This window comes from Trachypithecus francoisi, unplaced genomic scaffold, assembly GCF_009764315.1.
Source record: "Trachypithecus francoisi isolate TF-2019V2 unplaced genomic scaffold, Tfra_2.0 Lachesis_group0, whole genome shotgun sequence".
Taxonomy (NCBI): Eukaryota; Metazoa; Chordata; class Mammalia; order Primates; family Cercopithecidae; genus Trachypithecus; species Trachypithecus francoisi.
Genome location: NW_022681453.1, coordinates 196,095,087 through 196,119,459, shown reverse-complemented (window position 1 = coordinate 196,119,459; position 24,373 = coordinate 196,095,087). Strand labels below are relative to the sequence as shown.

At 48.5% G+C, this 24,373-nt stretch overlaps 1 protein-coding gene across 19 annotated transcripts in view; it reads left to right on the top strand.

Moving 5' to 3' along the window:
- Window positions 1-20,848, top strand: part of RUBCN (rubicon autophagy regulator) — a 70,369-nt gene extending 49,521 nt beyond the window's left edge. For 10 of the 19 annotated variants that reach the window (XM_033213239.1, XM_033213238.1, XM_033213240.1 and 7 more), the window contains 12 exons: window positions 573-780; window positions 1,390-1,491; window positions 4,046-4,120; window positions 11,610-11,670; window positions 12,387-12,519; window positions 13,184-13,329; window positions 13,890-13,954; window positions 14,419-14,657; window positions 15,506-15,567; window positions 16,009-16,162; window positions 17,428-17,521; window positions 17,742-20,848. In XM_033213239.1, the coding sequence (XP_033069130.1) occupies window positions 573-780; window positions 1,390-1,491; window positions 4,046-4,120; window positions 11,610-11,670; window positions 12,387-12,519; window positions 13,184-13,329; window positions 13,890-13,954; window positions 14,419-14,657; window positions 15,506-15,567; window positions 16,009-16,162; window positions 17,428-17,521; window positions 17,742-17,920 (1,518 nt within the window). In that variant the 3' untranslated portion in view covers window positions 17,921-20,848. The remainder of the gene's footprint in view (window positions 1-572; window positions 781-1,389; window positions 1,492-4,045; window positions 4,121-11,609; window positions 11,671-12,386; window positions 12,520-13,183; window positions 13,330-13,889; window positions 13,955-14,418; window positions 14,658-15,505; window positions 15,568-16,008; window positions 16,163-17,427; window positions 17,522-17,741) is intronic. The other 9 variants (XM_033213236.1, XM_033213233.1, XM_033213234.1 and 6 more) reach the window with 6 other exon arrangements.
- The last annotated feature ends 3,525 nt before the right edge of the window (window positions 20,849-24,373 follow it).

The following is a 24,373-nucleotide window of genomic DNA, read 5'->3' as shown; positions in this document are numbered from 1 at the left end:
GGGGTCTCCCTATGTTGCCCAGGCTGGTCTTGAACTCCTGGGCTGGGCCTCCCAGAGTGCTGGGATTAACAGGTGTGCGCCCCTGGGTGTGGCAGCATTGTTTTTGCTGCATGGTTGTGGTTCCCTTGACCCAGGCGCCTTAGGTAAATACTGTTTCCAGAATCAAATTCTATCTTTTGTTCTAAGGCTCAGATAAGCAATAAATGACATGTGTCTAGCATTTTGTAGCCTGCAAAACACTCTTTTCTTGAGACATAACATTTACCTTAATATTTTGCGTACAGGTGTATGATTTTGGGAAAGAACCTGATTGAAATCCTGGGCCTCTTCTCTATCATATTTTTATGTAGAAATGAGACAGGAAGGGATAGGCTTGGCAAAGTAAGAGAGTGAAGAAAACCTGGAATAGGTTTTCCAGCCATCAGCTTTCCTCGTAGTAGAAATGTCCATTTCTCCAGGGTGTTTTTGACAGAAACAGTTCCTATCTTGGAAACTCCCCTTTCCAACATTATCATGAGTATGTCATTCAATACTTCTAACCCTTTGCTTGTTTGCTGCTCCCCTCCCCCCAGGAGAATGCCCACTTCAGCATCTCAGAGTCCTTGATCGCTGCCATCGAGCTAATGAAGTGCAACATGATGAGCCGGTGCCTGGAGGAGGGGGAGGAAGAGGAAGACAGTGACAGAGAGATCCAGGAGCTGAAGCAGAAGATCCGCCTTCGGCGCCAGCAAATCCGCACCAAGAACCTGCTCCCCGTGTACCAGGAGGCTGAGCACGGAAGTCAGTGCAGCGTGTGGACACTGTTCCCACATTCTCCCAGCTTCAGCATAAGGCCTGCTGCCTTATGGCTCTTCCTTTGGGATGTTATACCCAAACCAGTGGTTCCTCTGCTGTCAGAAAGACATTTCTATATAGTCCTACTTTTTTTTTTTTAACCATACTAGGAATACTCATCCTAGAGTCTCTCCGTTTCCTACATCAGAAATAGCTCCTTTCCAGACCAGGTGGAGTGGCTCATGCCTGGAATCCCATCACTTTGGGAGGCTGAGGCGGGTGGATCCCTTGAGGCCAGGAGTTCGAGACTCTCCTGGCCAACATGGTGAAACCCCAGCTCTAAAAAAAAAAAAAATATATATATATATATATATATATATATATAAAGGAATAGGTCCCTTCCAAAATAGTTTTCTGATATGAGGAGACCTAAGCACGCTCGTCCTGGATTTGCTTTCCAGATAGTAGTACCTTCTGTTTCCTTGAAACTTTCTAAAGGGAAAGTTTCCATTTCTCTCTGTTGAAGTCATACCAGGTCCCTTTTCTTGTGACACTGGAAGGACAAGAAGACCTCTTTCTGCCCTGTTTATTCCTTTTTGTTTTCAAACATAACAGGCTTTCGGGTCACCTCCAGCAGCTCCCAGTTCAGCTCACGCGATTCGGCACAGCTCTCTGACTCTGGCTCTGCTGATGAGGTTGATGAATTTGAAATCCAAGGTAAGAAGTGACACTTTGTTACAAGGGAACTTTTATTGCCTGTTTCTTTCCATTTAGAATGATAAGCTGCAAAGTTTTTCCTAAGTAGAAGATCTTCATTATGGATTGTTACTAGCTATTGTAAGGGACAGCATTCTGCTAAAAACAAAACCCCTTTACAATTTCAGTAGGAAAGAGCACTGAAAGCAGGTGTTCCAGGCAGAGTGGCTGCTGGCTGGTGTCACCCTGATGCTTCCTCCTCAGTGGTATCTTTCTCTTGGGTTCCCACTCTGACTCCTCCTTTCAGCTTGTAGGGCTGGTCCATACCACTTGGAATTAGAATCCTATTCTCTTGGGTTCCATAACACAACTGAAATTGTTTCAAAGTGTCCAAAAGAGAAAAGGACAAATAGAATCATTGGGGGCAGGGGGACAAAAAAGGAACAAAATCAGGCCTACAAAGTAGAGCTTGAATTTCTGCCCTTGCAGTGCTCAGTTGCTTAGCACAGGCACAGACTCTTGTTGTTGTTGTTGTTGTTGTTGTTGTTGTTGTTGTTGAAGTATCAGCATAGAGGAACAGTGGGGTTCCAGTCAGGGAAGGCAGTTGTGTTAAATCAGGTTAAGGTCCTGTTCCTGCAAGTCATAGATTTCTTCAAGTTCCCATCAGCAAAACAAACACGCACACACAAACAGTTCAGGGACATACGCTCCTCCCTCATGGGTGAGACCAAGAGTGGTTTCCTTACTGCAGTGAATGGTGTCTATAATTCTCTGTTACAACATTGTGTACGTAGACAGAGGTGAACTATATCTATAATTCTCCATTATAACATTATAATGTGATGACAAATAGATCTTGTGTTGTGTGAGGCTTTGATTTCCTGTTTACACAATCTAGAGAACCCATTCGCCTGCACAGGCCTCCAGATGGAGGAACCACACGTTTGTTCCCTGTTCAGAAACTCTGTTTTTTCACAAATTTTCCAGGTATTCAGGAAGTCTTCCTTCTATGTTCTCCTTAATGTGTCTGATTTCTATTTGTGACAACAATAGGTAGTCGTTAAAACTCCTTTTGTTTGTTTGGTTGGTTGTTTGTATGTGATCCTCCAACTCCTCTCCAATTCTCCACCATCAGCTGGGTGACTTACAGTTTGGTTCTGACACTAACTGCCTGGAGTTAGCACAGATCCTGCAGGCTACAGTCCTGTGAGATTACTTCTGCTTCAGATGCCAGACACAGGTCACCAAGCTACCTGCCCTTCTGCTTGTAGGCTGACTACGAATTCAGAGTTCAGTGACCCCTTTTCCCCAGGTGGGATAGTTTGCTTGACTGACACCCAGAACTTGGGAAAGCTTAGGGTTATAGCCTGTTGTAAAGGATCCAAACGAGCAGCCACATGAAGAAGTATGTAGGGCCTAGGGAGAGATCACGAGCACAGGAACTCCTCCTGCCCCCATGGTGTCCGGGGGCACCACCCTCCTAGGTGCATTGATGTGTTCGCCAACCAGGAAGCCTGGACATCATTGTTCCAAGTTTTTATTGACGTTTCATTATATAGGCACCACTGATTAAGTCACCAGCCATTGGTGATTGAACTCAGTCTTCAGTCCCTCTCCCCTCCCTGGAGGTGATGGGGGAGTAAAAGTTCCAGCCCTCTCATGACGTGGTTGGTTCTTTTGATAGCCCCCACTTGTGAAGCTGTCTAGGAGCCTGCCAGGAGTCTCCTCATTAGCATAAACTCAGGTATGATTGAAAGGGACTTCTTATGAATAATAAAAGATATTACTACAATTCAAGAAATTCCAAGAATTTTAGGAATTCTCACCAGGAACTGGAGACAAAGACCAAGTATCTATTTTCTGTTATACCACAGTCTGTGATTGACTTCATCTCCTAATTAAAAAAAGAAAGAGGGTCTGACCTCGCTCCCGAATTTCAGGAGGAGAATAGTGAGGTAAATTCAGATCAGTCCACGTGACAACCACATCTGTTTCCCACAGCAGAGCAGGGATCTGGGAGGCTATGCAGTCTGTAAGGAGCCTCTCCACAGACAGGCCCAAAGCGCACTCCTGTTAGAAACTGCTGCTGCGGTTGTGGGCCCTGAGGAGATGTTCAATCAACTAATTCTCTAGTCAGTTCACAACAGAAATCCTTAAAGGAAAAGACCTTAGGCCAGGGTTTTCCAACCCGTGGGCCAGATCATTCTTTGCCATGAGGGATTGGGCTGTGGACTGTATGATGTTTAGCATCATTCTTCGCCTCTACCCACTAGAGGCTGGTGGTGACCTCTCCCCAGTATCAAGACAATCAGAAATGCCTCCGTCATTGCCTGAGTCACCCGTGGCTGAGAACCACTGCCGTGGGAGGTCCTTGAGGCTGGGCGTGGCATAGGAAGTAGCAATAACTCTCCTCCAAGCTAGAGTGAGCACCTACCCAAGGATGTAAGTTCCTAAACGCCATTTCATGTCTGGGAGTAAATGGCAAGTTTTGATTCCAGGAACACATGGTAAAGAATATTAGTTTATTTCCTGCTGGAATACTAAAGGGCCCCCTTTTGTCATCATTGTTACACAGATGGTAGTGAAGGATCTAACCTGACTCACATATCAAAGAACGGACTGTCAGTGTCACTGGCCTCGATGTTCTCAGGTAGCCGACCTTGCAAGCGTGGATGTGCTCGTAGACGCATGTGTGTGAATGTTGCACCAGCTTTTTCGTATATACTTAATCACGTGATAACTGTGAAGGTTACGAGGACTGGGGGGGCTGGAGAACTAGTTGGAAGAAACTGGAGCTGAGCCAGAACACCAAGCCAGGAGCAATTCAGATACTCACCGATTCTTCCTCATGTGACCCCAACAATCTTCCTCATCAAGTTTGTCCTTGGTGATCCTTCGCTACGGTGGTGAATTTAGATTTAGTGGCCGTTGTGACTGATGGAGGTAGTGCAGTTTAGAAAGGAATAGTTAGATGAAGAATTTTAGTTCAACCCTATCCTAAGCTCCTGCCACACATTGAGACAGCAGAAGGAGGATAGAGTGGTATGAAGCTTAGTGTCTCTTTAGAATTTTGAATTTGCAGAGCCAGTTTTTAGAAAGCCATCTCTTCTGGGGACTTTGTGTACAAGTAGGATTTACTGCAGTAGATGTTTGTTCTTGTTTTGTGATCCAAACAAGTAGGTTTCCTGTAGGTGAGATTAATGGAAAGAAAGTAGTAGTTTTCTGCTCAGAATGACTTTAAAACACAAAAACAACAACAAAACTCAGAACTTTTATATTTTTTTTGAGACGGAGTTTCGCTCTTGTTGCCCAGGCTGGAGTGCAGTGGCCGGATCTCAGCTCACTGCAAGTTCCGCCTCCCAGGTTTATGCCATTCTCCTGCCTCAGCCTCCCGAGTAGCTGGGACTACAGGCGCCCGCTACTACACCCAGCTAATTTTTTGTATTTTTAGTAGAGACGGGGTTTCACCATGTTAGCCAGGATGGTCTCTATCTGCTGACCTCGTGATCCACCCGCCTCGGCCTCCCAAAGTGCTGGGATTACAGGCATGAGCCACCGCGCCCGGCTCCAAGAGAAAAAAAAGCTGTTTGTTTGTTTGTTTGTTTTGAGACGGAGTCTTGCTCTGTAGCCCGGGCTGGAGTGCAGTGGCCGGATCTCAGCTCACTGCAAGCTCCGCCTCCCGGGTTGACGCCATTCTCCTGCCTCAGCCTCCCAAGTAGCTGGGACTACAGGCGCCGCCACCTCGCCCGGCTAGTTTTTTTGTATTTTTAGTAGAGACGGGGTTTCACTGTGTTCACCAGGATGGTCTTGATCTCCTGACCTCGTGATCCGCCCGTCTCGGCCTCCCAAAGTGCTGGGATTACAGGCTTGAGCCACCGCGCCCGGCCGGAAGTAAGTTCTAATGTTCAGCAGCACAGTAGTGTGGCTGTGGCTGACATACTGTATATTTCAGAGTAGTCAGAAGAGATCTGAAGTGTTCCCAACACAAAGAAATGATCAATGTTCAATCAGTGGATATTCTAAATACCCTGTTTTGACCATTACACGTTGTATGCATAAAATATCACATGTGCCCTGTCAATATGTACAAATATTATGGTATCAACGTAATGTTTTTAAGATTAGAGAAGTAAAAGTATTAGGCTGCTTTTTTTCCTACTCCTGAACGACTGTCATTGATTCTCACGAATCCTCCCTGCCTGAGGGGGAGTCATCCTGACTCCCTTTCTTCATTGATCTAACCTGAGTCTTCCCTGCCTCAGGAGGAGTTCTCCTGACTCCCTTTCTGACTGGTTTCCTGTGTGTTTAGTCCTTTGTGGGGGCACATGTTGAGTGTCAGCCGCTTCTCCCTCAGAGCATGTCCGATCTGCTCTCACCACCTGGCAGGCCTTGATTTGGTCTTTCTAGCATCCTTCTTTCCCCATTTTGGGGGCTTTAAAAAATTTGTATACACATGACAGGTTTTACATTAAGAATGTGAAATGTTTTTCTTTTTCTTTTTCTTTTTTTTTTTTTGAGACGGAGTCTTGCTCTGTCGCCCAGGCTGGAGTGCAGTGGCCGGATCTCAGCTCACTGCAAGCTCCGCCTCCCGGGTTCACGCCATTCTCCCACCTCAGCCTCCCGAGTAGCTGGGACTACAGGCGCCGCCACCTCGCCCGGCTAGTTTTTTGTATATTTAGTAGAGACGGGGTTTCACCGTGTTAGCCATGATGGTCTCGATCTTCTGACCTCATGATCTGCCCGCCTCAGCCTCCCAAAGTGCTGGGATTACAGGCGTGAGCCACCGCGCCCGGCCATGAAATGTTTTTCAATAAAAAAGCTGCTTTTTAGGCTGGGCGTAGTGGCTGCTTATGTTGGTAATCCCAGCATGCTGGGAGGCTTGAGGTAGGAGGATTGCTTGAGGCCAGGAGTTGGAGACCAGCCTGAGAAACATAGTGAGATCCCATCACTACAAAAAAAAATATTTCAGAATTAGCTGTGTGTGGTGGTGCATACCTGTAGCCCCAGAGCTCTGGAGGCTGAGGTGGGAGGATTGCTCCAGGAGGTCGAGGCTACAGTGAGCCATGATCATGCCACTGCACTTCATCCTGGGTGACAGAGCAAGACCCTGTCTCAAAAAAGAAAAAAAAAATTCACCCACTTCAAGTGTATAACTCAACGATTTTTGGTAAATTTACCAAGTTGTGCAGCCATCACCGTAATCCAGCTTGAGGACATTTTCATCACCCCAGTAGTATCCCTTGGGTCACTTTATGGTGAATTCCTGTCCCCACTTCCAGCCCCACTCAGCTGCTCGTCTTTCTGTCTCTGTAGATGCCTTTTCTGGACACTTGGTATAAATGGAATTATCTGATATGTGATGCGTCATCTTTTGTGTCTGTCTTCTTTCACGTCATCTGCTTCTGCTGATGGTGTCTGCCAAGTTGGGTTCGGTATCTTTCATAAGCTCCCAATCTCAGACAGTCTTTTCAACTTCTTTGGATTTAGAATTTTGTTGTTGTTATTTTTTTCCCCCCATCTCCACCTTCTTGTATTATAGCTGCATCAATGTTTCTTTATCTTCCTTTCTAGATTCTTCCAGAGTTTTCATTTTCTGCATAGATGTATCTAGTCAGGGTCCAGTCAGGAGACAGAAACTACACAGTAATTTGAATAGGGAAAGTTGAGTAAAAAGAATGATGAACTATAATGTGGGAATCATGGAGTGGGAAACTGGCTCATGAGGAGTAAAGAAGCCTCTCAGGAGCACACAGGAGAAACCAGGCGCGGTGGCTCACCTGGGAGCCCAGCACTTTGGGAGGCCGAGGTGGGCGGATCACGAGGTCAGGAGATCGAGACCAGCCTGGTCAACGTGGTGAAACATTTAGTATGTCTGCTAAACATACAAAAATTAGCTGGGCGTGGTGGTGCACACCTGGAATCTCAGCCACTCTGGAGGCTGAGGCAGGAGAATTGCTTGAACCTGGGAGGTGGAGGTTGCCGTGAGCCAAGATCATGCCACTGTACTCCAGCCTGGGCGACGAGAGTGAAACTTCGTCTCAAAAAAAAAAAAAAGGGTGCGCAGGAGGAGTAGGTGGGGGAGCAGCCTCTATCCCCGGGACTGGGATGGAGCATCTGGGGTGGGAACAGATGTAAAGAAGTGATACCTCCCCAAGGCTGAGATCCAGACCTCCTGGCTCACTGGATGGTGGGGTTCCCTGAAGCCCAGAGCTGCCCTGAGCCGGTGCCGGGTTCCCTGAAGCCCAGAGCTGCCCCGAGCCGGTGCCGGGTTCCCTGAAGCCCAGAGCTGCCCCGAGCCGGTGCCGGGTTCCCTGAAGCCCAGAGCTGCCCTGAGCCGGTGCCAGGGGACGCTCTCCATGGGGAGGTGGCATGCCAACAACTGTCACCGGGAAACTGTTCTCGGGGTGCTGAGGGAGGATGCCCGTGAGAGGTGCTGTCTCGGAACCCAAGGGTACTGGTGGAGGCGCTTCGTGGGAAGGTGGTAGGCCAGTGGCACTCACTGTAAAGCTCTCCAGGGAGCTCTCCCGGTGGGTGCTGAGGGGGCTGTTTATGAGGGCATCACTCGTGGTACTCTGCTGCAAAGCTGCCCAAGGTGTGCCTCCCCCGGCGCCAGCCTAGAGAAGCAACCAGAACCAGCCAGAGAAACCCCTTCTGCCTCCAGCACCCTCTACTACAAAACTTCACATCATGTCAGCTGGCAAAGGAGACATGTTTCTGTGTCCAGCTCCATTATTGCAGAGCAGGCAAAAACAAGGGCAGATTTGGAGTCGAAAGGCAGTAAATTGATAGCTGGCATAATAGGTAAAGAGGAAAGTTCATGGCTATATTTTCTGACAAGTTTCAAAATTATATCCAATTCAAGGTTATCAGTTGCTTCTCCCTCATCCATTTTTAAATTAAATTTTTTCTCTTTATAAAACAAGAATGCTTTGGGTTCTCCGTTTTGAAATGTTTCCTTTTGAGTCAGCAATTACCGAAAATTTGTTGGATTTGGACTCCCAGATATGTTGGGTATGACCTTATCTTCTAGAAAGAAAGCTGGATGGAAACCAACGTCAAACCGGCCAGTACGTTCTGCAGTTGACTCTTCTTGTGACTCACTTATTTTGTTTAAAAATGTGCGTAGTTGGCTGGGCACGGTGGCTCACGCCTGTAATCCCAGCACTTTGGGAGGCCGAGACGGGCGGATCACGAGGTCAGGAGATCGAGACCATCCTGGCTAACATGGTGAAAGCCCGTCTCTACTAAAAATACAAAAATTAGCCGGGTGTGGTGGCAGCGCCTGTAGTCCCAGCTACACAGGAGGCTGAGGCAGGAGAATGGCATAAACCCAGGAGGTGGAGTTTGCAGTGAGTGGAGATTGCACCACTGCACTCCAGCCTGGGCGACAGAGCGAGACTGTCTCAAAAAAAAAAAAAAAATTGCGTAGTTTGCTAAGGTACCAAGTTTTAGCCAGCTCTTCTCTGATCATTCAGTACCAGTGTCTGGACACACAGCAAATTCTTCTTCTTATAACTTGTCATTGTTTTTGTTGTTATTTGTTTTTATATTTTTAAACTTTTTTCTGTCAGTAATAATGGCCTTATTCTATTAAGTTGGTGCAAAAGTAATGGCAAAAATTGCAATTACTCAACCTAATATCTAATGCATCAGAAGCACCTGAAATCAGTTCTCTTGTAATAACAATACTTGTTTTTGTCCCAAAAAAAATCAATAAAAAGTTTCATAATTATGTTAAATTCCACTTGGATGGTGAGAGTCTCGGACCTGCTCCTTAAGTGCTCTCACTTGGGACACATTGAGTCCATACAGATGGGTAGCTCCCCCTCTCTTCACTCCTCAGTTCTCTGGCTTAGACTCGGTCTGCTTTTATCCAGATCTTCAACTACAGGTTCACCCACATCAACTTAGTGGTCTGCTTGAGCTGACCAGAGAGTGATGAGGCTGCAGCGCGGGCCCAGGACCCACAGAGCTGCGTGGTCCCTGGCTGGGGTCAGGTGTCATGGCCCCTTTAGTGGAGTGTGCTTCTGTCCTCCACTGCGGGCTCAGAGCCTGGCCTCCGACGCTGGGCGGCCCCTCCACACTCTTGGTGTATTCATGATTGGCGGGGAAGGGGAAGTCCCTGCATATACCTCCGACCTCACTTTACCTCTAGTCAAAGAGAGGAAGAAGCGTGTGACAGTGTCACTGAGTTGTATTTTCTAAAGAGAGAATGATTTTTTTCTCTCAAAGAAAAAAAAGTTTCTTCTTTGTGAGGATGAAGAACTGCTAGTTTTATGAAGGCAGTGGTTTCCGTAGAAACTGAATTATCACTGCCTGTTCTTTCTGGCATGTAGTATTTTCTTTAATAGCCTGGCACTAAAATAAGAAAATTGGTTAGCTCCTTACTGAGGGACAGCTAAGTTTGTTTTTTTTTTTTTTTTCTTTTGTGTGACTCCCAAATAGGATGGAATTTGAAATAGCTATTAATTGCTTTTAGCCAATTAATCATTTATTCAGAGAATATTTTCTGAAAACTTTTATGTACAAAGCACTCTGAGGGCTACTAGCGCAAGGCAAGACTTACGTACAACCCAAGGCAGTGTAAGTGTTACCCAAATAAATGTTGCAAACCAAACCGTCTGTGGAGGTCTGGCCTACTGTTGCCTCTACTGTTTTTCTTTTCTCTACCAACACTAACTAGCTAGAAATAAGACAACTACCAGTGCACTGGGATCTGGATTTTGGTGGCACAAATTCAGCCAGAAAACACGGTATACTTGAACATCTTTGTTGTTAAGTAGGCTGTGTTAATTACCAGCAAAAACGTGTTGATGTCTTGTCCTGTGCTTAGAGAACATATGAAAACTTCTGTTACTTCTGTTATCTTACTCATATATGTAGCTTTGAAGACATTAGTTTGTCAGCAATATTATTTGAGTATATGCTTGTATATGAGCCCTGTGTTAAGTATTTTAGAGCCAAGGGAAGAAGGAGACACAATCTTATTTCCTAATAGGGTGATTTTATAATCTAGTTGTCCAGACAAAAATCTGCATACAGAGGAAACATGTGAGGAACAGTAGAGCTACTCATGGCCCAGTGCACAGTGACGCCATACAAGATTCGTGTCCTGAGTGCTCATAGTAGATTGGTCATTGTGTGGCTTAATTAGGAAAGAAAGGTCTTTTCACTGGGCGGCGAAGGACGTGAGAGAGAGGATTTCTCAGAACAGCCCTGCTTTCATGACCTGGGTAGGCTGTGTCTGCCTTGCTCGACCATAACTGCTGTGTTTTGCATTCCCCTCCATCAAAAGTATTTGGGTAGATGAGGTCTCTGAGGTCTCTGGAGGTTCAGGCATATCGTTACTAGAAATCCTCTTCTAAATCCTTTGTCAGAAGTACGCTATGGGAGGTCTGCCACCGTTTCCTGTATAATTATGCCTCAGAGATCATGTTGACCATATTTGTCAAAATGTGTTGGTAACCCGGCATCTCCAAAGAGTTGCAAAGCTATAGAGAAGTTCCTTTTCCTTCATGAAGCTTTTCTAAGGATATACAAGACCTCCAACATTCAGGGGTAAAATGGCAGCAGTGACGAGATGTTAGCAGCAAAGTTCCAAACACTTCTAACGTTCGGGGTGATGGCAACAGTGGTGAAGTATTAGAAGCAAAGTTCCAGTGTCACATGGATGTGACGAGAACCTCTGTGATCCAAGTTATGTGTTAGGCACTGAATGTTCTAGATCTAAGAACCAGACCAAGTTACCTCCTAAGGGAGCTTATCATTCAAGAAAGGTTAAGATGTGGAGAATGAGGGAGCGATCGGAGTCCTTGTTTTGTGTCTGTGCACGTGAGGGGTTGTGTCGTGTACCTCATTCACCGTTTCACACCAAAGCTGAGTCTGGCTTTCTGCCTGGGTTTGTAACACTTTTCACCTTCTCAGTGCTGTGCATAATGTTACTAATTCAGCCTGGTTTTGACTTGGATAGAGGCAAGTTATAACTTGTGTTTAGAGCTTCACCTGCTCCTTTATCCTGCATAGAATGTGGCACCTGGCTGTTACCCTGAGTGCTTAGCTGGCAGCACCATGTCCTGGATTCCACGATCCCTCACCCACCCCTTTCCATTGTGCTCCCCTTATCTCTGGTTTCCATGTAGATGCTGACATCAGAAGGAACACAGCCTCAAGCAGCAGATCCTTCGTTTCCTCCCAGTCCTTGTGAGTACTTTTTTTTAAAGAAAAAAAAGAAGAAAGCCTGAGGATATGTAGAGAAACAAACCCAGTTCTTGGCATGTGGCTGGGCAAAGCCATCCAGATGTAAGAGGAGGCAAGATTAAAGGGAGGGGCTTGCTGATGGCGGCGAGCCCACGGGAAGAAAGCAGAAGCTCTTTGGTCCCAATGGGAGGGCCTCTCGTGGAGGCAAAGCTGGAAGTGAGTGATTCCTTCTCTGCCGACTCTCATCATAACCAGAGGCCCCAGAAGGTCTCAAAAGAGAGTGGTGATGATGGTTTTTGGTTATCAAATCAAACTGAACAGATTCCACATCACAGACCCAACCAGGGGAAATAGTAGCTCATTTGGGAGGAAAAATCGCCTTTTAGTCCACAAAGCAATTTTACTCACTTTGTTTTGTAAGCAGGCATTATGATCTCCATTTTGCTGTTCGAGGAGCTGAAGTTAAGAGAAAGGAAGTGACAGAGTCCTTCATTAGCAGTGCTGTGTAGTGACAGGAAGGGGGGCTTGAACCGCAGTCTTAGGACTGTGAGAGTAGCGGACTTTCACTGTCCCACGTGTGAGGGTGATGAGCAGGCCGGGGTGCTGCGAGTATTCTCCCAGCCCAGAAGTGGCTGCGTGGGGAATGAGATCATGAAGGGAAGCCTCCATCTGCCTGTCCTTTCCCTGTGTTCAGCCATCCTTGATTCTCCCCTTTCCAGCTCCCACGGCTTCCTGCACTCCACATCTGCTGAGGCGGTGGCCATGGGGCTCCTGAAGCAGTTTGAGGGGATGCAGCTTCCAGCTGCCTCCGAGCTGGAGTGGCTCGTCCCGGAGCACGACGCCCCTCAGAAGGTAGGTCCTTGGCTCTTCTTCCTACCCAGGGGCCGAGAGCCTTTGTGACCTTGTTTTCCTTCGTCACACGTCCGCAGTCTGGAATGAGCCTGTGTGTTCCCCGCCTTACTCATGGAAGCCATTTATTACAGTGGGCCAGGTGATAAATGAACAGTGAATGCTTGCTTGCCTTGTCAGAGCAGAGATGATGGCTCCTTCGCTGTCCTGATTCACGTGACTGCTCGCCAGACTCAGTCATGTTTGGTTTCTGACCACCTCAGAGACGCTGCGCAAGAGTGAATTGCTTGGATTCTTTGCTCTGCAGTTGTCTTTAAGGCATGAAACACCCTGGCACAGCAAGCGTCCTGGAACGGGTGCGGGACAACATGAGCCGTGGGCCACTGGCACAGCAAGAGTCCTGGAACGGGTGCGGGACAACATGAGCCGTGGGCCACTGCCGTGGGAGGCTGTTTCTCTTTGCTTCTTGGAACCCACAGCCCTCACTTCTCGTACCTTGGCACCTCCTGGTTGGTTCCGAGGACCACGGTTACCTGAAGCTCTTATCCTGTGGTGTTCCTGAAATGTCTTTCACTCGTGATGCTCTGTCATGGCCAAAAGGGTCCTGCGTTTGTGTTTCCCAAGCCCGTCCGTGTGAGCTTACCCCAACTGTGTTTTTCTCCTGCAGCTTCTACCCATCCCTGACTCACTGCCCATCTCACCGGATGACGGGCAGCATGCTGACATCTACAAGCTGCGGATTCGTGTTCGTGGCAACTTGGAGTGGGCGCCCCCCCGGCCTCAGATAATTTTTAATGTTCATCCAGCCCCAACGTGAGTGGCCAGTGTCTGTGCCTTTGGAGCGCAGATCCGTCCTCTCTGGATTGTCAGGGTTTTCGTCTCACCCACTTGTCTCTGCCTCCAGCTGTCCTTCCCACACGGGTCTCTTCGTTTAAAGGCAGAGGAGGGGGTTGTCCGTTTTGTCCTTCGTTTCTTACTCTTAGTTCCCAGAGCTAATTGGAAACAAGGCGGGTTTTGTTTTGCTGGCATTCCCAACCTGTTGCCTTCCTCCCAGTAGTTTTGTGAGCTTGCTGGTTTTTCTTCTGTATCTAAGATGGATGGATGCTTTTATCTCGTCATTCTTTCCTTTACCACGTGTTGTTGCTTCCATTTGTACAGAATGTGTGGTTCATTACTGGGGAGAGTCACTGCCTAGACCTAAATCCTGTATGGAGTCAGCTCTCCCAATAGGTTCAGTGTTGTCCAACTGAATCATAGGTGAATTCCCCTCTCTTCCCATACTTACCTGGAGCTGTGTGTGCGCTCAGTCCCTCACACCTCAAAGGCCTCACGCAGCTGCTATCTGCCAATGCCCTGTCCTTATCCTTCCTCAGGAGGAAAATTGCCGTGGCCAAGCAGAATTACCGCTGTGCAGGATGTGGCATCCGGACTGACCCTGGTGAGTGCCTTCCCTTCCCACCATGCTGCCTCCAGAGGCTCTGTACCCTCCCCCACATATAGGGAGAGGTGGCGTGTCAAAGGCGGTAACAGGAGGTGGCGTGGCAGAAGTAGGGAAGGAGAAAGAAAGGTTCGTAATAGGCAAGAGTGCTGGCGATCGGAGGGAAATTATTTCTGGGAGCACATGGCCAGGACTGTATGCTGTGGACAGTTGGGTAGTTCCAGCTAGCTGGTAAGGCTAGATCTTACCAACTCCGGCTGGTTTTATTTCCTCAGGGCCTCCAAGGTGGGACATTACCCCAGGCTCCGCTATGTGGATTTCTGCGAGCTCTGGGGAACTCAGACAGAGGTTGCTAGAGGCCATTGGCCGTCCCTTTCCGCCCTTTCAAGGGAAGAGCAGAGCCACCTTCCCAGTCTGTAGGTGGGAAAGTTACATCTGGCTTTCCGGCTTTCTGGTTTTTCCAGATTATATCAAGCGACTGCGATACTGTGAGTACCTGGGCAAGTACTTCTGCCAGTGCTGCCATGAGAATGCACAGATGGCCATCCCCAGCCGGGTTCTGCGCAAGTGGGACTTCAGCAAGTACTACGTCAGCAATTTCTCCAAGGACCTGCTCATTAAGATCTGGAATGATCCTCTCTTCAACGTGCAAGACATAAACAGTGCCCTCTATAGGAAGGTCAAGCTGCTCAATCAAGTCCGGGTAAGACCTTGGAAAGGCCACCTCAGAGTCTTGCCCTTCTCCTCCCCTCGTCTCCTCTCCTCATCTCCTCCCCTGTCTCCTCTCCTCATCTCCTCCCCTCGTCTCCTCTCCTCATCTCCTCCCCTCGTCTCCTCTCCTCATCTCCTCCCCTCGTCTCCTCTCCTCATCTCCTCCCCTCGTCTCCTCTCCTCATCTCCTCCCCTCGTCTCCTCTCCTCATCTCCCCTCGTCCCTCGTCTCCTCCCCAGTCCCTTGTCTCCTCCCCTCATCCCTCGTCTCCTCCCCTCGTCCCTCGTCCCCTCCCCGCATCTCCTTCCCTCGTCCCCTCCCCTGGCTATACAGAGCTTCCCACAATTACCACACTTCTTGTCATCGCAGTGTCAAAGCTGTAACTGTCTCTCCATTCATGCCCTCCCTGTGTACTTTCTTAATCTCTTCCCATTTCCCAGGTATCTGTCTAGTTGGAGCCTCAAACCTGGCAATGGCAGCTATGAAGCTGTAGATAGCACTCGATGGCAAAAGCAGAATTTCCTCCTTCACTGAAAACATGAGTGAATGAATGAGGAATAGGGTATCTAGTGAGAAACTGGAATTTCAGAGCGCTCCTCTGCCCCAGGCTGCTTATGTGACTTGGGCAGACAGACCTGGCGGAGGGGCCTTCCCTGAGCAGAGAGCACTCTGAAGCCAGTTGTCAGAGTGAATTAGAGCGAGTTAGAGCGTAGGACAGTCTGCTCTGGTTGCAGCATGCAAGGCTTCTAGACCCCCAGGGTTTAAAGGCCCTGGGCTTCCAGCACTGGATTCCTCTTCTCACATCCCCTCCTACTCCTGCCCCCACCTCTTTCTTTTCAGCTGCTGCGGGTCCAGCTGTGTCACATGAAGAACATGTTCAAGACTTGCCGACTGGCCAAGGAGTAAGTCCTTTGTGGAGCCAGAGCCCTCTGGCCACATTGCTGTCTCCGAAAGGGACACATCCCAGCACTCGGCTCTTGTTATGTAACGGAGGAGAGTAGAGAGATTTTGCAGAAATGTAAAGTGGTAAACGAGAGGCCACAGCAGTAACTGTATCTGTGTCCTTCTCTCTGGAAGGGGAATCTGTGGTCATTCCATCCAGGGCAGGCCCTGCTCTTAGCAGGCTGGACCCCACGTGGACCACTCTGCAGGAGTCTATAAATAGTCACTTCTGCCATCCAGACCCCTAGTAGTGTGGAACGGCTGGGGTGGCCTGGAACACTGGGCTGGCTGATCGTTGCCCACCCTTGTTACTTTCTGCAGTTTCTGGATAGGGATCCTTCTACTACGACGTGGCACACACACTGTTCATTCCCTCCCCTGCCTCCTGTCACTCCCTGTAGGCTTCTGGATTCTTTTGACACAGTCCCGGGCCACCTGACAGAGGACCTGCACCTGTACTCACTGAATGATCTGACGGCGACCAGGAAGGGGGAGCTGGGGCCCCGGCTTGCTGAGCTCACCAGGGCAGGGGCTGCCCATGTGGAGAGATGCATGGTGAGAAGGTCTCACTGCGGCATGCAGCTGAGCCCTTGCTTTTAGGGATACAGGGAGTGGGGTGGACCTGGGGTTCTTGCCACTTAGCTCGAGGAAGTTGAAGCGGCCGGTCAGCACTGGGAGAGGAACTGGAAAGGGCTGCTGTTCCTTAGCCTGGAGAGCAGCCAGAGCACCCCGATCTAAAGAACCTCGAGTGAGGGGAGGAGCTGGTGCTGGCTGTGGCCCTGGGTAGCTCTGGGCAGGACTGAGTAGACTTTCACTAAAGAATTGTCGGCCGGGCGCAGTGGCTCAGGCCTGTCATCCCAGCACTTTGGGAGGCTGAGGTGGGTGGATCACCTGAGGTCAGAAGTTCAAGACCAGCCTGACCAACATGATGAAACCCCATCTCTACTAAAATACAAAAATTAGCCGGGCATCATGGCGGGTGCCTGTAATCCCAGCTACTCAGGAGGCTGAGGCAGGAGAATCGCTTGAACCCAGGAGGCAGAGGTTGCAGTGAGCCGAGATCGCACCATTGCACTCCAGCCTGGGCGACAAGAGCAAGACTCCATCCCCCACAGAAAAAAAGAAAGGAATTGTCACGATGTGAGAGGAGAACTCTGGATTCGAATCTGGAGAGCTTCTATCCTTGGCCTTCGTTTGTTATCCTAATTTGTGTGACAGCGTTTTGTATATTTATGTGTTCCACAAACGTACATCGTTATCGTGATCTACTCAACATGTAAAAAATGCAGAAATTATACTTTTCGATCTTGCTGTCTTAGACTATGCCTAGTTTATGTTCCTGTGACAGTCCCAGAATTAGAGCTGGGCATAGGCAGGGCACCCTGTGTGTCTGGGAGGAATTGGAAATACTTCACTGTAAGTGGACTCCAGGCTGGGTGCTGTATTTGAGGAACAGCCTTGTCTCCACATTTGATCTTCATTGGTTGTGGTTCCTTTTCTGAAATAAATCACAGCCCAGATGACTGTCGGCTCAGGAAGCCCTTTGTGGCGCCATCTCCTCCTTTTCCTCTCTCATGGAGAGCCACGCGCCAGGGTCAGAGCTTCTCTGGCTCGTGCCCATCTGATCTCCTGCCTAAAGCTTTGTCTAACCCAGCCCAGCCCTGGCCCTAGTTTAGCTTTCATGCTTCTGAGTCCAGCCCAGGCCTCCTCCCTATGGGCAGCAGAACCCTGCAGACCCCTCCCCTCCTTGGTGCTCACCCTCCCGTGCCAGTTCCTGATGTGCCGCGCCTCATGTTGCCATCTGTGTTTTTCCTCCCCAGCTCTGCCAAGCCAAGGGCTTCATCTGTGAGTTCTGTCAGAATGAGGATGACATCATCTTTCCCTTTGAGCTCCATAAGTGCCGGACCTGTGAAGGTGAGGGCAGGTGCAGCGTCGGGCAAGTGAGCCTGAACACAGGTCCTTGATTCGCCAGAGCCCCCTGTTAGCAAGAGTTCGGTGCCACTCAGCACCTCGCAGGGCCTCCCCAGGGGACACCATGCCTTGGTGGCGAGAAGGGGCTGTGGCGGCAACTGACCTCTAGCTGGAGATAATACAAATTGTTTTCTTCTCTCTCCTACCTTCCCAACCTGAGTAGAGTGTAAAGCGTGTTACCATAAAGCCTGCTTCAAGTCTGGAAGCTGTCCGCGCTGCGAGCGGCTGCAGGCCCGGCGGGAGGCGCTGGCCAGGCAGAGCCTGGAGTCTTACCTGTCGGACTACGAGGAGGAGCCCACCGAAGCGTTGGCCCTGGAAGCCGCCGTCCTGGAGGCCACCTGAAGAAAGCACGTGAAGCCCCTGTCTGGGCCGGGGTCATACATATTGCAGAACTGAGCCACTCTTTGAAGGACTTGCCCCACCTGGGGCTGCTTCTTTTTTTTAATTATCATTTTTTTTTTACTGACTTGTCTGACGTCCGTGTGCAGTCAGCCTTTGGTAGGTTGATGGGTCCAGAGTCTGTGGTGACAGATAATTTGTAAGCTCCAGGTGTTTTCATCAGAACTGACAGTGGGTCCTTCAGTGAAGCTTCCAGTGCCTGTGTCAGGGGAAGAGACAGCAAGACCCAGTTCTTCCAGCGTCTGTGGCCTTCTCCTCTAGAACCAGACCTGGTTTCACCTGCACGTCAAGTATCTTCTCCAATTTTCCTTTGTTTTCGTTCTGGAGCTTCTGAGCCAGGCCTTTCTCAACCACCTCTCCTCCTGCTGCTGAAACGGTGGCGTTCCCTCTCTCCCTGTCCTGGATTGGGGTTAGACTGTGCCCCGAGGAGAAGCAGCAGAGAATGGGACTATGTCATGGGCATTTTGTCCGCTTATTTGGGTATTTTGGGGGCCATAGAACAATCATGACTATCCTAGACACCTCAGAGAGGCAGCCGTGAATGTCCCTGTGTTGCTGGGATTTCCCGTGTGGAATATTTGAAGTAGAGATGATGCCAGAAGCTGACTTTCTTCATCTACCCTGGTGAGCTTGAAGCAAAGAACAGAACTGATGCTTAGGCCAGGCCCGTCTGTAGCCTTATGCCACAAGCATACGTGAGGCGGCAGCTCTGTTGCTGAAGGAGCACTCAGAGGGGCTGTCGGGCCCTCGTAGGTGTTCAGGTCTCTTGTAGCTAATCTGGCTTTTTGGTGCAGGTATGATCTTTGAAGCTCAGGCAAGTCCCTGATGCCATCCTAAGGTGAGGACAGGAACCCCACCCATCCTCTTCTTAGTGTGTCCCTGACCACTGTCATCTATTCGATGGTCATTGTGGTTCTCAGTGAAAGTGCACCCCAGCTCCCTTCTCTCTCCCCTTGTGCAGCAGAGCTGGGCCCTTCCCTGGTGGCTGAGTCTCCCTTGCCTTAGCTTCTGTGGTCCAAGTTGGAGAAAAGCTTCCTGCCATTAGTGCTGTTACAGAACTTGACAGTTTGTGGATGTGAGTGTGAATGTTGTGTGTTCTTGGGATAACAAGAGCCTTTATGCCAATTATGCACTTAACTCTGTGTAGCCTGGTGATGTTTATCTGTTCAGTTGCCCATTTGCTAGTGCTGGTTTTAGTGTACTGCCTCCCCCCATTAATGTGTGTGTTGACGGCGAAGTCCTTGGATGGGGCCATGTGTGTGTGTGTGATGTTCCTCAAGTTGATGCAGCTTCTAACCTCTGTGGAAACACTGGTCAGAGTGGCTTCCCCAAGAGCTGGCAGCTCTGTGAACTAAAGCCTGCAGCATTTCTGTTCTGGGATTGAATTCTGCCCGTGGGCCCGTCTTCCCGTAGTTGCCTGCTGCTAGGAGAACAATGGGTGTGGGTGCTGACCCTGGAAGCTGAACAGAAGAAGGGGGCCTGTGGTTGGTGGAAGCTGATGAGAGCCTGAGCTGGCAGTAGGAAGGAATCTCCCAGGGAGGTGGGAGAGGCCTTAAGGTGATGGCCAGGGCTGAGGCTCCACCAGCACGAGAGGGGACGTGGGGGAACTGGCCCCTGCTCTTGGTTCCTCTGCCTCAGAGTTGGGATCTGAAAGCCACGTTGGGCTACAAGACCCTGAAGCTGTTCTCCCCTCTGTTTGCAGTGAGGCTCTAAAGGCCAAGGCCAGCAGTTTTGAAGGACTGACTGGAAGGCCCGGGCCCTTCAGGGAGCTTCACGGAACTCAGGTTTCACTAGGGTTTCGGTCCCAGATCCAGATCCAGGGGTTTATAAAAATGGTGAGCTCTCCTTCCAGGTTTGGTTTAAATTACACATCCAGGCCAGGCGTGGTGGCTAACGCCTGTAATCCCAGCACTTTGGGAGGCCAAGGCAGGTGGATCTTGAGGTCAGGAGTTTGAGACCAGCCTGGCCAATGTGGTGAAACCCCGTCTCTTCCAAAAATACAAAAATTCGCCAGGCATGGTGGCGGGCACCTATAATCCCAGCTACTTGGGAGGCTGAGGCAGGAGAATCGCTTGAGCCCAGGAGGTGGAGGTTGCAATGAGCCGAGATTGCACCACTGCACTCCAGCCTGGGCGACAGAGCGAGACTCCATCTCAAAACAAAAAACAAAAAAGTGACACATCCAGCTCCTTCTCCAGGTCATTGGAGATGTGCTATCTTGTCCTGCCCATTTCTCATCAGCATAGGATCAAAGGATGAAAATGCTGACAGCTTCTGAAGCCAAACTCAACAGTCTCACAGGCTCCTGACTTGTCACTTACTTTTCTCCATCTCCCTCAACCGCACCCCAACCCTTTAGATCGTGTGTGTTTTAGTGACTCTGACACGATGCTGCCATCACTGTCCAAATACCCATTTATTTATTTATTCGAGGGGGGAAAGCGGGTAGAGGATGGGATGTTTTGGAAGCACTTTGCAACTTGTATCTGAAAATCCCCTGCTGTTGCGGGGAGAAGCTTTGAATGCACTGAAGAGAGTTCCTTCTAAACGAAGGGGAGGGTAGTGTTCTTTCTGTAAGTAAAGGGAAAGAAAACAACACATAGGTTACTTACCAGGTGGAGACAAGATTCAAGACATAGCAGAAAAGTGGAAGACAAATATTTTCCACTTAAACGAGGCTGTTTTGACGTTCTCTGCCAAGGATTTACAGCTCTTGTTGAATTAACATGAAAGAAGCGCGAGTCTCAGTAGAGATGTTCTGTGTGTGCAGCCTGTGCTCTGAACTGGCTTTCCACCTTCCATGGTTCTTGCACAGCCTGGCAGTTCATTGTCATCTTTAATAAACTAAGGAAATGAAATTCTGTCTTTGGTTAGCCTTCCTTAACTGTCAAGAAATGGCATTGTGTCCACTGTACAGCAAGTGTATCTGAACATTGAGAAGGTTTCTGTGTTACAACGTAAAGCAAATGGGACCACACACATCAAAGAAAGTGGGGTGGAGTGGCTGCGTCACTAACTTGCCATGAGACCTCGAGCGAACCACTTCACTTCTCTGGATTTCTGGTGCATGGAACGTGTGCCCCCTGCCCATACCCTTGGCGTAGCTGTCACTTAAAACGAGGTGTCTTCCTCTCCGCAACATCTGACTTGCCTTAGATGCTTCAGTTCCCACTTCTGTGAGCACCTGGCATCTTTTTCTTGTGCTCGTGGCCCACTGGAGCTCCAGCTCTACCCTGCAACTCTGAATATTTGCTCTTAAATGTCTCCTTGTCATCTCCAACCAGCATGTCTAAACCCAGCATAAATACCGTATTTCCCATGTCATCTCCAACCCACGTGTCTAAAATCAGCATAAATACCTTTTTTCCCATGTCATCTCCAACCAGCTTGTCTAAACCCAGCATAAATATCATTTTCCCATGTCGTCTCCAACCAGCGTGTCTAAAACCAGCATAAATACCGTATTTCCTGTGTCGTCTCCAACCAGCGTGTCTAAAACCAGCATAAATACCTTATTTCCCTTGTCATCTCCAACCCACGAGTCTAAAACCAGCGTAAATACCGTATTTCCCATGTCATCTCCAACCAGCTTGTCTAAACCCAGCATAAATACCTTATTTCCCTTGTCATCTCCAAGCCGTGTGTCTAAAACCAGCATAAATACCGTATTTCCCATGTCGTCTCCAACCAGCTTGTCTAAAACCAGCATAAAAACCGTATTTCCCTTGTCATCTCCAACCAGAGTGTCTAAACCCAGCATAAATACCATATTTCCCGTGTCATCTCCAAGCCGCGTGTCTAAAATCAGCATAAATACCGTATTTCCCGTGTCATCTCCAAGCCGTGTGTCTAAAACCAGCATAAATACCGTATTTCCCATGTCGTCTCCAACCAGCTTGTCTAAAACCAGCATAAAAACCGTATTTCCGGCCGGGCGCGGTGGCTCAAGCCTGTAATCCCAGCACTTTGGGAGGCCGAGACGGGCGGATCACGAGGTCAGGAGATCGAGACCATCCTGGCTAACACGGTGAAACCCCGTCTCTACTAAAAAATACAAAAAACTAGCCAGGCGATGTGGCAGGCGCCTGTAGTCCCAGCTACTCGGGAGGCTGAGGCAGGAGAATGGCGTGAACCCGGGAGGCGGAGCTTGCAGTGAGCTGAGAGCCGGCCACTGCACTCCAGCCTGGGCGGCAGAGCAAGACTCCGTCTCAAAAAAAAAAAAAAAAAAAAAAACCGTATTTCCCTTGTCATCTCCAACCAGAGTGTCTAAACCCAGCATAAATACCGTATTTCCCGTGTCATCTCCAAGCCGCGTGTCTAAAATCAGCATAAATACCGTATTTCCCGTGTCATCTCCAACCAGTGTGTCTAAACCCAGCATAAATACCATATTTCCCATGACATCTCCAACCAGCGTGTCTAAAATGAGCGTAAATACCGTATTTCCCGTGTCATCTCCAACCAGTGTGTCTAAACCCAGCATAAATACCATATTTCCCATGACATCTCCAACCAGCGTGTCTAAAATGAGCGTAAATACTGTATTTCCCGTGTCATCTCCAACCAGTGTGTCTAAAACTACCATAAATATAATATTTCCCAAAACCTAACCATTAGTCACCCAGGTTTGAAAATTAATTGTCTTCAACTTCCTCTGTAAGTGGCACACTCAGCTCGTCACATATTGTCTCCTTCCTACTCCCTGTCATCAAGTTCTGTTGATGTTTTCCTCTAAAATAAATCTCATTACTTTTCTGCCACTAGCACACAAATTCAGCTGTTCTTCATCAACATTATTTTCCTCCCTGCTCCTCAGTGGAACAAGAATGACCAGAAGCGCCTCGTGGGATGAGGGGCCGGGCACGGTGGCTCACGACTGTCATTTAGCACTTTGAGGCGCCGGGCGTAGTGGCCCATGCCTGTCATCCAGCACTTTGGGGAGACCAAGGCAGGCGGATCACCTGAGGTCAGGAATTCGAGACCAGCCTGGCTAACATGACAAAACCTCATCTCCACAAAAATACAAAAATTAGCCAAGCATGGTGGCGTGTGCTTGTAATCCCAGCTACTCGGGAGGCTGAATCATGAGAATCGCTTGAACCTGGAAGGCGAGAGCTGCAGTGAGCCAAGACCCTGCCTCAAAAAAAAAAAAAAAAAAAAGCAGCATACTGTGGCATGAGGGGCGGGATTGTGACCTGCCTCTGCCTCCCCTTAGTGCTCACCAAGTCTCTGCAGTGGTGAGCGTGTCCTCATCTCCCGTCTTCTCCCTCAGCTACTTGGTCTGCAATTGCTCGTGTTGTGTTTGTCCAGCAGTCATCATCAGAGGACACACATCCCAAATGTCCTTCAGTCACTTTATTATTAAACTGCCAGCTCTTTCCTTGCCAGGGACTAAACCAGGAGATAAGATGATATTTATATGTAATAAACACACACTACATATTTAAAAATCTGCATTATTTGCAATTTAAACTGAGAGGAGAATGAAAAAGCCATGTGAAAGTCTGCTGAAGTTGACAAAATGTTCAAATGTTTTCCAACTAGAGATAGGAAAATAGCTTACAGTACAAAACCTTTCCTTTGTTCTAAGGCCCTTTGTTCACTGTTACAAACTGGTGTAGTTCACAGGAAGCCAAAACTTGATTTCCAGGAAGTTCCCAAACTTCTGTTCCCAAGATTTAACTTAGATTTTAGATGATCATATTCCAAGATTGAAGAGCCTGTTAAAGAGGAAAACAAGGACCATTGACTCACAACGGCAGCCCAGCGTTTACTTGTTCATTCCATCATCTGTCAATCCCAAACATCTATAGATGCTTCTGTGTTCCAGACGCCATGCCAGAGCTGAGAGTACAGAGAATCACAGAATATTGTTTAAAGATGTTTAATGCAGCATAATTTATAAGAGTACACAGTTAATGGAAAATATAAAAAACGCAACCATCAAAATTACAGTTATAAAAATTATGATAGTAAGCCACGCACGGTGGCTTATGTCTGTAATCCCAGCACTTTGGGAGGCCGAGGCAGGTGGATCACGAGGTCAAAAGATCGAGACCATCCTGGCCAACATGGTGAAACCCTGTCTCTACTAAAAATACAAAAGCTAGCTGAGCATGGTGGCGGGCGCCTGTAATCCCAGCTACTCAGGAGGTTGAGACAGGAGAATTGCTTGAACCTGGGAGGCGGAGGTTGCAGTGAGCCGAGATCGCGCCACTGCACTCCAGCCTGGGCAACAGAGCAAGACTCTGGCTCAAACAAAAAAATAAATTATGATAGTAACATGGGGAAAAAGTCTTGTAACACAACGTTATGTGAGAAAAAGTTAGAAAAAATATATGTCAAATATATATTTATTAATCCATACTTACATAAATAAATGACTGAATAAATAAA